At 39.5% G+C, this 13,991-nt stretch overlaps 1 protein-coding gene across 4 annotated transcripts in view; it reads left to right on the top strand.

Moving 5' to 3' along the window:
- Positions 1 to 13,991, top strand: part of pde1cb (phosphodiesterase 1C, calmodulin-dependent b) — a 79,770-nt gene that overhangs the window by 46,473 nt on the left and 19,306 nt on the right. For all 4 annotated transcript variants that reach the window (XM_076745507.1, XM_076745506.1, XM_076745508.1 and 1 more), the window contains 2 exons: positions 11,574 to 11,687; positions 12,565 to 12,747. In XM_076745507.1, the coding sequence (XP_076601622.1) occupies positions 11,574 to 11,687; positions 12,565 to 12,747 (297 nt within the window). The remainder of the gene's footprint in view (positions 1 to 11,573; positions 11,688 to 12,564; positions 12,748 to 13,991) is intronic.

The following is a 13,991-nucleotide window of genomic DNA, read 5'->3' as shown; positions in this document are numbered from 1 at the left end:
GAGCCAGGGCTGTGTGCAAAAACAGATTTTTTTTTCAGAGCACACGCAGAACGGACAACTAGGGGACCATAAGTTAATATTTATTGAATTTAAATTCAGAGAATATTCTTTTTCCAGAATGACTCACTTCACCTTCAAGTGTTTTCCAAGCAGGTGTTGTAAGCAGGTTTTCCTTCAGTAATGCCAGCAGTGTGCTGTATGACTTTCCTCTGACTGTTGGCCATGCTCTTACGTGCTCCAGCCAGTGTTACCTGCGTAACTCTGTCACATGAGGCCTAATACTTGCAGTACAAATGCAGGTACACAAAGTTTTATGTTTCTGTGACGCATTGCTGACTGTCGTCGTGCTGTAATGCTCCTTGTGTGCAGGCTGACTGTGTTCTGTTAAGCTGTTGGCTTTGTTTTATTTCCCTGCAGAACTACTGACTTCCTAGAACTCACAAATTGCTTACTGGGATTAAAGGAAATGTAGTTTGGAATTAGAAAGGCTTTTGATTCCTGCAGACACAATAAAAATACATATACACTGACTCATTAACACACATACAACAGAACAACCACTCACACATACCTAACACCCACCGCATTGGTATTATATTTATTAGCCTCTATAATCTCTGGTCAAAACCTAATGTTCTGTCTCTATGTGATCAGAATGCATGGGAGATGAGGTGGTACATTTGACAGTAAAAAGACAACTTTTGTTCTGATGGTGATGAAAATTTTAATTTTGATCATTAGGACATTTTTTGTCCTTCTAACAGGCTTTGGTCTAGAGGATATTCTCACAACCAAGGCTCATACCTAAACAACAAAGTAGGTCATTGTTAGTGCCTTACAAAAAGACGAAAAGCAGTAAGATGACACGTTCTGACCCTCTGACTGGATGAAGCTGCCATTAAATGGCATCATTACTTGCTTAATGTGATGTATATCCTGAAAAAGGATAATGGGGTGGGTTTTAACAGAGCACTAAAGTCAGAAATTGTAATAAAGGCTACTTTATTAGAACTTGGATCATATTCTTGTAGTTTAGCCATCATTCGTATCAGTAATACACATATTGCAGGTCAAGAGCTGATATCTTGGAATACGGCAACATTGCCAAAAGAAAATCCAATGGGGCAAGAAACATGAGCAGGGAGATGATCAGACAGGTTACAGGTTAGCTGAATATATTTGGAAGAAAAAATGAAAGCAAATGATAAAGTTTTTACTAATGTAAACACCATTTACAGTTTACAGACCTGCTGGTTCATCACTGGCCCACCATCCATCCTGGAGTTGTCTTCATTCACAGGTTTTCTCTGCTGTGTTCAATAACAGCATTCTGGGTGTGCTCACTTCTGATTTCACTTCCAAATAAAGTGGTTTAGATAATTTGGCCAAACTTTTCTTGTTCACAAGCGTCTCATTGTCTAACTGCTAGCGTGTTTTTGCTCTATCAGGCTTCATTGTAGCAACCATACCGCGTGCCCAGATCTCAACAATTACTCTGGATGATACAATGTTATCATAAGCCATAGAAACAACTGCTAAAACTACAAAGATAATTCCCAAGGGACTGAATTCCTTTTTACTGTTTGAACATGTTTTGGAGGAGCACAGTGTCCTTTTTTTATCATCTAATGTGAAGTAAACCCTCTGTGGATATTGGCGATTGCCCTTAAATTAAGATTCTTGGGTTGCAGTAAGAATTTATGGTGCTTTATTTCACAATGAGCTTGGAAATGTCTACAGAGTTAAGCGGGACAATAAAGGCCCATATGGCAGATGAATGCTCAACCTTTTAAAATGATGACTTGGCTGCTGGTAAATCAAACACCCACCCTTTACTGTTGCCAAATGGTCCGTCACCTCTTACTGAGTCATTGTGTGCAGGCTGGAATTTGCTGAAGCCAGTTTTCTTACAGCTTTATATCTTTACGTCCATATTGCTGTGACCATGGATACATAAAAAAGATGAGCATGTGTATTTTTCAGGTCTTAAACGCTCTGTAATAGTATTCCTTGTATTTAGTTAAAATGGTTCTTGTTGCTGATGAAGCAGAAGACAGACTGTTTTACATAACATTCGCTTTCACACTCTAAATGCTATGCTCACATACTAAAAACTAAAACTACAAAACTATAAGGCTCAAATGTGTTTGAACTTCATAACCAAATATATAAGACATTTACCAATCTGCCTGTCAGAGTCATAAAGATTTGCATCCAGTGGTCAAACCAGACACCAGTAGTCAAACCAGACACCTTAATTTCACTAGAGGGAAGAGGGAAAAAGGTGCATACTGAACAAAGGCTGTGCAGTGGATGTATTTCAGAGTCTAATCACTGAATGTCTGTAGTCTCATTTTGTATCTGCAGCAGTATTTTGGACATAGGTAGTCTTTCTGTTTGTATCTTCGTTGCATTAAACCGCTGAATTCATTTCACCTTCCACAGCATGAACAAAGGTTTTTGATTCAAAGGGTTGATTTTTATTTTTTTATTTTTTTATTTTGCGCTTATAGCGTTATTGGAGTTTTTTTTATTACTTCATCTTGTGGATTTGATTGGCAGACTTTGACATGAGTGGGCTGTATTCAGCCAACCACTGATCTTTTTTAAGGTTTCTCCTGTCCCCCGCCATTGTTGTCACATCTGTCACTTGCAACCTCCCACGGGAAAGGCTTTGTTTAGAACAGATATCAGAAGTTTTTGAAGGAGTTACCAATAATTTTCAGAGAGTGCAGCCTGCTTGCACTGTAACAGTTTTTGTAATTTTAACTTGAGCCATCAGCAACAGCAGAAAGCTTCAGCCTTAGCCTGCTGTTGCTGTTCCCACCCAAAACTGAATGGCCACCAGTGCGCAGTGTGGGTGTCACATTAACATTTGTATTTGCATACAATTTAGGAATTTAGCTCACGTTCCACAGCAGCACAGAATGAGAGAGGAGGGAGGAGTTTAAGGACATTTAACAGGACACACTAGCTTGGACAGTGTCTACCAGAGATGTTTCTAAATCAGACAGTATGTATTTGGTGTACAACAATGCAGTTCATATTTAATATTTCTTCTTCCCAAATTTGCCCAGAATTATTTGTCATAATTTGTGAAAAAGCCCTGAGGGAACACACTGCTATATTTCAAAGTGTGAATGTGTTCTTCACATTACCACTGGAAAGTGTTAAAAAGTGAATTTAATGCAGTGTGGTAATCATGAAATGTCTTCTGCTGACCTATGGTGCATTCATGTGCTCCTGACAGGATCTCAGTTTCAGACATCAGCTGACTGTTGAATGGCAAGCTGTGTTGACAGAAAATCGAACCAGGAAGACACAGAAGAATAAAGCACTGACAATGTAAAACTGAAAGCTTTTCTTGTTACAGATAGTGCAGAACCACAGAGACAAAACAGCAATTCCACTTCATAGACTGGGTAAAAGAAGTGATGATGTCACCCGCTGGTTTGCAGACCACTGTTTGTTTGTTTGTTTGTTTGTTTGTTTGTTTGTTTGTTTGTTTGTTTTTACCTGCCTGGTGGGGCCAGGTACCAGTAGCATCTTAATGCTGAATTACCAACTTATGCTAGCTTAACAGCTAATGCTAGCACTGGCTAGCTAACTTGGTTAGTAAGGCCCATGCACAATTTACGTTACCTGTCATATTTATAAGATAATTTTCACTAAAGGTAAAATATACTTGCCAGAAAAACAGTTGAACAGTTGACTCTTCAGAGTGTATTTTAGTGCAACCAATGCTGAACAAGACATTTCTAAGTGACCAAAATGTTACAGTTATCTTTCATGAACTGAAAACACGCTGAAAGGGTCAAAAGTCTAAGACAAAAACATGGACAACACCCAAAAACAGGTTCACAGCTGATGGGTCCAGTCTTTGCAAGATTAGCTGTGGACAGATACACATGCACACGCACGCCCACACACACACACACACACACACACACACACACAATCAAATGCATAAGTGCATAATGATTTTCTGTCAGGTGATTTATTGATTTATCCTTTCAAACCTCTGATTTGAAATGATAATTGATTTTGATGACAACATTTTCATTTTAAATTCTGTCTCTTGTGAGGCAGACTGTAAAATTGTTATACAAGTAATGATATAAAAAGTAAAAGCAAAGAATATTTCAAAGATGCTACAATTACTTAAACATTTCTCAGTCAAACACATAGTAGTACTCTTCTAAAAACAAGCCATTTGATGAGGACAGTCGAAAGTTCACCACAGTCAATAGAAAGCACGTCTAACATTGAACTGTGTTCTGTTGATCAGAGGCCAACTCAAGATTGAGCTCAGATTCCTGCTTCACCCCATCTGTCTTTCCAAAACGTGGGTGTCCCAGGACTCTAGTATTTCATTGACGAGCCTGTTCTCCGCTGCAGTCACAAATCATGGTCGAGGCTGCAGACTATATGGAACCGCGGTTTAACTGAGTCATCTTGTTTTTCCAGGCCTAGTACCGCTTATCAGCCCAAAACCTGTGTGTTCCCTGAAAGCACGCTAATCTCCCTGGGTGATTACATTGACCCCAGGCCATTGATTACACACCATCTAGGCTAGAATGGCATTGGAACACAGGCAGTGATCAAATTTTGCATCCTGGCAGTGCTCTCATTCCCCTTTGCTCAACCAGGTCCATTTATCCCCTTCCCTGCTTTCCGCTGTGTGGAAAATGAGCTGCGACTGTTGCCGCAGCTTCTCAAAGCAGAAATGGACCTGGTTTTATCACGAATTACGTTAGAATAGGACACATTTCATTTTTACATTTTTTCCCAGTGGGTTTGCAGGAATGTTTTTTTTTTTTTTTTCTCTCTTGACTGACAATGCAAGTGTTTGAGGAAGGAGATGGCTGTTGCTACGTTACCCTTTGCTGTTTAATTTTCCTTTTTTTCATGTTCATTTTATGGCTGTGACAACAGCTGTCAAGGGGCTGAGCATTGTGGAGCCCCACAGTACACTGCAGGGCGGCTCGAGTTTGACACTCCCCTCCTTTCATTTTTTCTCCATTCTTCTCTGTGAGCAGGTCAGCCGAGGCCAAAGAGCCGGAGGCAATGAGAATAGAGGAGGGAAATGCTCTCAACCTGAATTCCAACTCTTAATCTCCTATCTGTGCTCTCTGCTCACCCCTGTGAGGGAAAGCAAATAAATCTCTTATCTTTACATATAGAGGCAGACAGCTGGAGGCTCATGTGTTTGCCTCGCTCTGTCCCCGGCTTGTTTAACTGAGCAGCCACTGGAATTAAGTTAAATTATTTACTTATGAGATGGTTAGGGGGTGATACATGATTGTAGCTGATGATTAATGTTTCCTAGCCTGAAATAATACTGAAATATTGCTAATAATAAAAATGCATTCAAAAGTCTACTTGCAACTCTCCACTCTACTTGCAGTTCCCTTTAAAAGCACATAGTTAAAAAGTCCTGAACTTCCTGAAAAGAGACGTGTGTGTTGTACAAAATATTGCTTTTCCAATCATAAGCAATTTGCTTTTTGGTTCTCATGTGCTTCTGAATGCTTTTAAGTTTTCCTATCTAAAAAGCTCTGCTACTCTGACCTCTGCAGTTAAAACACCTTTGAGAAAATGGTCCTGATACACTTCCTCACCAGCACAGACCCACTTACAGTTGAAATACAAAACCAAAATGTCTGTGAAGATGTATTCAACATGGCGCTGCACCCACCTACACATGCCAGGTCAAACTTTACCAGCTGACCCTGCCTGGCCGCTGCTGTCAGTGAAATATTGAGCTGTCAAATAGGATACATCATGTAGCCAGCCTGAGAAGCACGGATCAAAGACCCTGAGCTCAAGCTATGGAGCTGCTAATGGCTGTGAACTGTCTCCTCTGCCTCTTCAATAAGCTCTTTGTCAAACTACATAAGTTTGCAGATGACACAGCATTGTTTAGACTGAAACAAGACATGGGTATGAGCTGTGTTCTGTGGCAACCACAATTTATTTTCATATTTTTATATTACGTATTTTTTATATTTATATAACCCACAATCACAAGTTTGTCTCAGAGGGCTTTAAAATCTGTACAGAACGTATTTTAGGCGTATTAAACGAAAACTCTTGAGCAGAAAACATCACTTTTTGATTTTAATCTTTCAGAGAGCGGCAAGTGTGACTGACTTGAATTCATGTTAGATAGAACGTATTTCAACAGTAATGTTTTGCTGTAGTAAGTTTCAAACATTCATATTTTTGACCTATTCTAAGCTTGGCTTGTAGTGTCGGTGCTACATGTACGTTGGAAGTCACACTCAGTAGCAACACAGTCCAGCGCTTTCAGCATATTTATCACTGCTGTCAACAATATCTCATGTTTATGTATTAGCAATATTCTCTGCATGGTAGTTTGAGCAAAATATATTTCAAGGCAATACTCTCTATATACACTTACCGTATGTTAATATCTTCTGTTTATACATTTACAGCCTCAATATTTAAATTTATATTTCTACCTGCACTTTGCTACTCGCCAGTATCACTGCTGCATAATTTTGTGTGCCTCATTTGTACTTCCACTCTATTCTTGCATAGCCAGAGCGATCTCCACACTTTGTGTTAGAGCTGTGCCAATGCTGGAGGAAGGTGAACCCACTGTTTGTATTTCTGTAAACCAATCATACTTGTCTTGAGCTGCACTAAGCCCAGGATGCAGTGATGTTGCCCTTGCAAAATAGTGGCAAGGGAACTTGTGTTGAAATGATAATAATGATGTAAATCTAATAGTTGTGATAGTATTTGGCTTTACTAATGTTGAATTGAACACAATACAGTAATGCTCGATGTAGAAATGAAAAAAATAGATGGATAGATCCAATCTAACTCTAACTCTAGCTATTTTCAGGGTGTAGGTTACCAGTTTCGATGTTTTTCTTGTCGTTTCATGATTTATTCAGTGATTAATCAAAAATGAAACTGATTATTAGTTGCAGTCCTAAATGTACCTCATACACTGTAATGTTTATGTACATTATGACCTTCAACGTGTTTTTAGTTTCCTTTAAATTCCCATGAAACACTTTGCAAACTTTTTGATTTGACTTTTTGGAAGTTTTTTGCCATGAATCAAGAGAGGCAGTCAATATTGAAAAGAACTGAGAAGATTGCTTCACTGCCTCACCTCTAAATTGCACGGCTGGTGCCTCTCTTCCACCCTACCAGCTTTTTCTCTGGCATAAACTGAATCTCCCAGTCGGCTCTCTGCCCAAGAGTTAGTTTGGGTCTGGCCGTTGCTATTAAACTCTGCGTGTTCCCTCCCTTGATATTGACAGCAGGTGAAATGAGCCAATTTGTTTTGGTTGGCCGAGACATTGATTTATTCTACGTCCTGGCACTCTTCTTGTCATCACAAGTCTTTGTTTTTAGAATTTAAAAAAGCCCAATGAGCTCAATATGGTACAAAGTTGATTTTTTAATGGTTATACCAGTTTTTCACTTTTGTCCTGCAGAATGCAGTGCACCATGGGACGTAAGGAAAAAAGAAAAGCCTTTTTTTCTCCAAATTGTTTTGTCTGTTTTTTTGTTTTTGTTTTTTTTTTCATCTCAGCATTAATTCTCACTAAAAATCCCCCCTGGATGCTCCATATCTGATAAATTATCTTTTGACTGACAACAAAAATGGATTGTGCATTCAGTTCAGTCTATTGTTTGCAAGCAAAAGCAATAAGCCTTTGACAAAGCTTTTTTTTTTTTTTTTTTTTTTTTCTCACAGAAGCACTCACAAACATTTCTTTCTTTACATGTGCTGTTGTCTTTCAACTTTCCCAATGAGCACAGTGTGCGAGGACCACTGATCTTCAAACTGTAAAGTCAAAGCAAATGGCCAGCAGAACATATTTCAACATTTTCTACCGAATTATAGTCTCACGGGAGCTTTCTTGAAGGAGGTAGGGTATTTTTTGCTGCTCTTGTGTATTAGCAGGAAAGCTCTCTGGCACACAGCTGTTCTTAATAACCATCATTAGTGCCAACCAAATCACATGTGCAATGATTCTAGACTTGCAGCTTACCCTTCATCCCTTCATTTCCTTATGATTCTTAAAATAACTGTCAGTGGCTTCAGAAGGAGAGTTCAGCACATTTCCTGCAGAGTTTTAGACCTCTGGTAGCTGTTGTTGTGTGAGTGGGTCCCAGTTTTGTTGATGTCGTGCACAAGTCTTATCAATGGTGTCACACTATTCCAGCGGTCAACAGGTGATGGTAACACACCAAGATATGCTGTTATGTCCTATCCCACCTGTACAACGGGAAAGCATATGAAAGAATGCTCTTCATGGATTACAGCTCAGCATTCAACGCCATCATTCCCACAAAACTCGTCTCTAAGCTTGTTGATCTTGGACTGGAGACCTCCATTTGGCTTCTCTTATCTGCTATCTGCAAACCATCAACCATGACTGCTGCTATGACCCAATGTGCAATACTTCTGTATACATTGTCACTTTTACTTTTAAACACAAATCCACATTTTAATTTAATTATAGAGTGTTATAATTTATCTCATTCATTTTTATTATTTCTATTCTTTAATTCATCTTTATATGACCAGTACTGTTATTGAGACTTGCGCACTTTCTGCTTAGCTGACGTGCTTTATTCAACACATTTCATTGTATCGATGGCTCTGTGTTAACACAATAACAATCTGATTTGGGGAGTAACAGTGAAAAACATAAAGATAGCTTGTAACCATAACTTTTGTTCATTGGAAGAAAACTTGTGACAGATTCGTCCGTCTCATGGATATCAAATGTTTCTGTATTTCTTCTTGGCGCTGCTGGTGGCATGGCTCTAGGGATGGCAGTGTGTCGTTGGCTGTTGGTTGGTCCGTCCAAACAACTCTGGTCCAGGCTGAAATCTATCAGATGGATTGCCGTGAAACTTTGTGCACATTCATGGTTCCCAGATAATGCATTTTAATGAGTTTAGTGATCCTTTCTGGACAAGTGAGAAGATGAAACGTGAAACATGAAAGACTCATGCCACACATCAGGGGTCACGTTTAGCAACAGTCAGGACAATTTACCAGACAATTCTACAGGAATGGGGACATGATGTGGCTCTTTTGTAGTGGTGGAAATTATTCTCATCATTTCCCATCTGGTATTATTGCAGTATGTCAGTGGATGACGTTGACCCAGGCAGACGCATGTTAGTTGCAAGTTCCTTTTCCTTTTAGGGCTTCTTTTCAAGAAGTCTGCTGGTGTTCAGAAAATAATGTGATTTGGTATTGTGTAGAGGGTGTTTCACTGCTGTACGCATAATTCATTCAGGCCCCAACCACACATTTTTGCCATAAAAAACTGAATAAATGGGCCAAACTACATTCATGAATATTTATACTGAGACATTTTTCCTCAAACATTTCACAGGAACATTTTGGAGATTTTATGTAAAAATTACACCCTCTGTCAGAGAATAATCAATGAGATGCATCTGAAACCTCCTACTCTCCCACCTGTCTGCTTAATAATTCAGCAACGAGCGTAGCCTCTGTGGGCATTGACTGTGAAGGGGAGTGTGTGACCTCCAGCACAGCAGCAGGAGGTATACTGCAAGAGGCTGCAGTGTGGAGAAATGATGTTGATGTGGAGTTGCTTTTCTCTTTGGTGCTATTTTTGGTGGGCTTTTACCAGGGCTTGAGAATATTTGGAATGCAACTACACTCGTTGATCTATAACCGCAAGTGAATTAGCATTGAAAATCTAACAGAGAAAAGATGGGGTCAGTGCTATTACACTTTGATACCAGCGGGTTTGCAGTATCACTCAAATATTAAATGTATTCAGATTTGCTGAAAACATTTTCATTATACATCTTTTTTTTCAGTTTTACCTACACTATATGCTCAATTATGCAGGATGGATGAAGTTCCTCATTATACTGCAATGTGAGCTGTTCATATAACACTTTGTAAACCCAATTGTTTTATGTGAGAATTAAATGGATTTTTTTGAAATACAGCTATTACTTATAAATTGCTGCCACCATGAAAGCTGTAATAACATTACGTCTTTGTGAATTACTGTTGGAGAACTCAAGATTACTGAGCCAGTCAAGGGCAAAACAAGTGACACTGAAAGATTTATGCAGGAAATCTAATAAATTGGACTTGTCGATGGTGTCAGAAGCTGCATAATAGGAGCACCTAACTGCAGCATTGAAGCTGTTTAAATTTAGAATAGCCAAGACATTCAAATGAGTTAAAGCGCAGTCTCCAGACATCAAAGATCTGCAGTTTTTAGAATGAATAGACCTTTCAAACCGCAGACATTTTGACTTGTTGTAGCAGGAAATGCAGTGGTGGAACTAATAACGTTAACGATGGCTTCGTTCCAATCAAGTGTCCCAGTCGTGAGCCAGCATGCACAATATCAGAGCACTGGAGCTGACACATATGGATGGAACATAGTCATTATTAATGCTATTAATTATAACTGTGTTTTGACAAGTCAGAATGTCCCTTATGAGAGAGGCTGGATACTCTCATACTTATGCCAATCAAGACACTTGAGAAGGAAACTAAGACTCCCATCAGAGCTTAAATTGGCTGAAAGGAGAACTGAGTTCTCTTTTAAGGGAAATGGAAGTATGAAAACAACCTTGACACTACTTTTCAGTCTGTAGCGACTTAGTTTGTATGCCTTCACGGCAGAGACAGCCATGGCCCGAGGCGTTATGCTTTTGGATTGTCTATCCATCAGTCTTTGGGGAATTTCTTCAAACGCGTGCTGGATGAACTGATCAGATTTTGGTGATGAAAGGTCACTGTGACCTCACGAGACATGTTTTTGGCCATAACTCAAAAATCCATATGCTAATTATGACAAATTTTCACACAATTCTCTCAAAGGATAAAATAATTAACTGCACTGTGACGTCATGATGTTCTGCTTTATTCAGTGCCATAACTCAGGATCAGAAGGGGGAATTAGTGACACTAATCTTTGGTGTCCACCTTGAAACTGTGCTGATTGTTTAGATCTTCTGTGCTGCCGGGTTGAAGATGTGTGTGAAGCATCTACGCTTTACAATTGTAGCTTCTTTGCACCAACATCCATATTGAAGCATTGTGTTGACCAGAAGCTCATTGGTTTTGCTGCTATTTAGCTTCAGGTGATCGTCGTTACACATGTGATGAAACTCTCCATCAATCCTCTGTCCTCTGTAAAGATAGTGTTTAAGTGAGGACCGTATGTTTCTCACTGGAAATTATTCACTGGAATCAAACATTTCATTAAAGTCAAAGCTTCCATTTTGCAAAAAAATGCACTCAATACCTTTTATTAAATTCCGTTAAAGCCTTCACTGCATATATTTTATTTGAGTCTGGACAGACATGGGTGTAAACTACAACTTAACTGGTTCACGGAGGTAAACAGCCACAAGGCGGTAATTCTAGTTTCACAGAAACAAAAAATCTTTGCCCAGCACAGCCACAACCCAGAGCAGATTAATCCAATATCGGGTGCAATTAATTTATCATGTCAAGACGGCAGGGGACTAATCCCATTTGTTAAATGACTGTTGAATCTCTGTTTTAGATTAAGATGTCTGGTGAAGCAACTGGAGAGAGGAGAGGCTTCCCTCTCTGACCTCAAGAAAAACCTTGAATATGCAGCGTCGGTGCTGGAATCAGTTTACATCGAGGAGACAAGGTATGAAAACTCAACAAGTATTGACACATTTCATTCATTGAGAACAATGGCACAGCACTGACAAAGGCCAGACTTCGGAAAATGGATGACTGTCATTTGTATGGCAAATGACCTGAGCTGTAATTCTAATTTTACTTACTTACCACTACCTTTCAGAAGGAAGTATTAAAGTTTATAGCTTATTTCACAGCTATGGTTATGAGTTACTTCACAGATTAAGGTTTTACGAACAAAACACATCATCAGTCATGGAAAGATTGTTGTTCAGGCAAGTAATTGTTAGGGTATAGTTAAAGGTTAGAGAATGTACCAGGTGAATATATTTCAGTGGTTTAATGCAGGTCCAGAACCCGAGATATGACCAGGCTTATGGAATTATGTAAGCCTCTCGTCATCTAGATCCCACCAGATTAGGGTCAGCGATGGCATGACCACTCCAGGGTGGAGGATGATGAACTATCCAGTGCAGAATCCATGTAGCACGGTGATTATCAGTGTGATGTGAATGCTTTCTCTTTGCCATAAGAGCATGTATTCAGTTCAGAGGGCGGAGACCAACAGGCTTTGCTCTTGATCCCCCGTACATGTCAACACAACAGGGTAGCTGTGGAGAATTATGTCACACAATTGGATTCGAATACTCCCCATCACGGTGTTTCAAGAGGCCTACGATGTTTTGATGTTACATAAGAGGTTATACTATTTGATGGACAGGGCTGGGATTTTAGTTTGATCCCCTGTGAAGTGGAGCTATGATAAATAATAAATATTTTAGTAAGCCTTTAGTCCCTGCATCTGTTTGTTTTCCCTTTCTTTGTTGCTTTCCTATGTGTTTCTGTCTTTCACTTTACATCCCACGATTCTCCCTCAATTCCAGGCGTTTGGTGGACACAGAGGATGAGCTCAGCGACATCCAGTCAGAGTCGGTGCCCTCAGAGGTGCGGGACTGGCTGGCCTCCACCTTCACCCGACAGATGGGCCTGATGCTGCGACGCAATGAAGAGAAGCCTCGCTTCCGTAGCATCGTCCACGCCGTCCAGGCTGGCATATTTGTTGAGAGGTAAACGTGCATGTGATGCACAAGCACATAGCCACATGTACATCCCCACAAGCAGTCATGGGTGTTAAATAATTCATGTGCATTGTCACCTTTATATTTCCTTCACTGAAGTTCTATCTGTCATTGGTCAACCCAAACAAGTGTAGCCTGGAGCAACGTAAAGCAATGCTGTCAACATCTTTAATTTGGCCTTGCATGAGGAATGAGCAGCCACATTGTTCTTGCACATTTCAGTACACCTTCTATACAATCTCTGTGCATAACTGACATTTTGGAAAGTGTTTTAGAGTTTAGAGTTTTGATTTTCTAACTTTCTGTGCAGCATTTGTCTTGAGTTCATTTTAGTCTGATATGAATATGCATAGTAAACACAACAGCTGTGTCCAACATCACTTTCTATTTTTACGGTAAAGTGTAGAGCTGCAACAATTAGTTGATTAATCACTTTGTTGAAAGAACATTACTCAGCTGATATTTAGATTTTTGACTGATCACTTTAGTTATTTTCTATGTAAGAAAGTGACATTTTTGGACCGTTGGTTGAACAAAACAAGACACTTAATGACTTTGTGAATCACCTTCCACCCTTGGATGTTGTGATGGATATTTTTCACTTTTTGACCAAATGATCTCATTAATGGTAAAAATAAGTGTGAGACTCTGTGAGTGTCAAATTAATGCACTATAAAGTACCCACAATGGAACATAAAAAATAATGTCCTTAGTTTGTACACTACTTTAACAACCACATATCGCAGTGTGTTGCATTTTATAGACTCCAAAACAACAAGTCATCCATCAATGTTGACACAAAATAACAATAATTTATCAAACCGTTCACTCTGGAGTAAGTTATCGAGTTAAGTCTGCTTTCATTTGTGTCCAGGTTAGATTATTTTTGCAGTGTAGACCGAAGGGAATGAGAACAAGCAGCAGTCCAGAAGGTGGAGAAGACAAAACTGTAATGCACTATGACTTGGTTTGCAAACTGGTATGGTCCTTCAAAATTTCAATCTGCTGGAAATATGTGTGCATCCTCTGCACGGTGACTCACTCACCTGAGTCGACCATACATCATCACAGCCTTGGCAAGCCTGGCTAAGCACAATCATTCAGAGAGTTGCAAACATCTCCCTCTCCAAGGCTGTGCTTTATCAAACGCTAACGTGCAACACGCATTTGTTCTAATCAATAAGCCTCAAGCTATAATCTCTCTGCTTTTAGATATTTACAATGAAGAAACA

This window comes from Chaetodon auriga, chromosome 12 (assembly GCF_051107435.1).
Source record: "Chaetodon auriga isolate fChaAug3 chromosome 12, fChaAug3.hap1, whole genome shotgun sequence".
Lineage (NCBI taxonomy): Eukaryota > Metazoa > Chordata > Actinopteri > Chaetodontiformes > Chaetodontidae > Chaetodon > Chaetodon auriga.
Note: the sequence above shows the minus strand (reverse complement) of the source record. Positions and strands in the feature narration are given on the sequence as shown.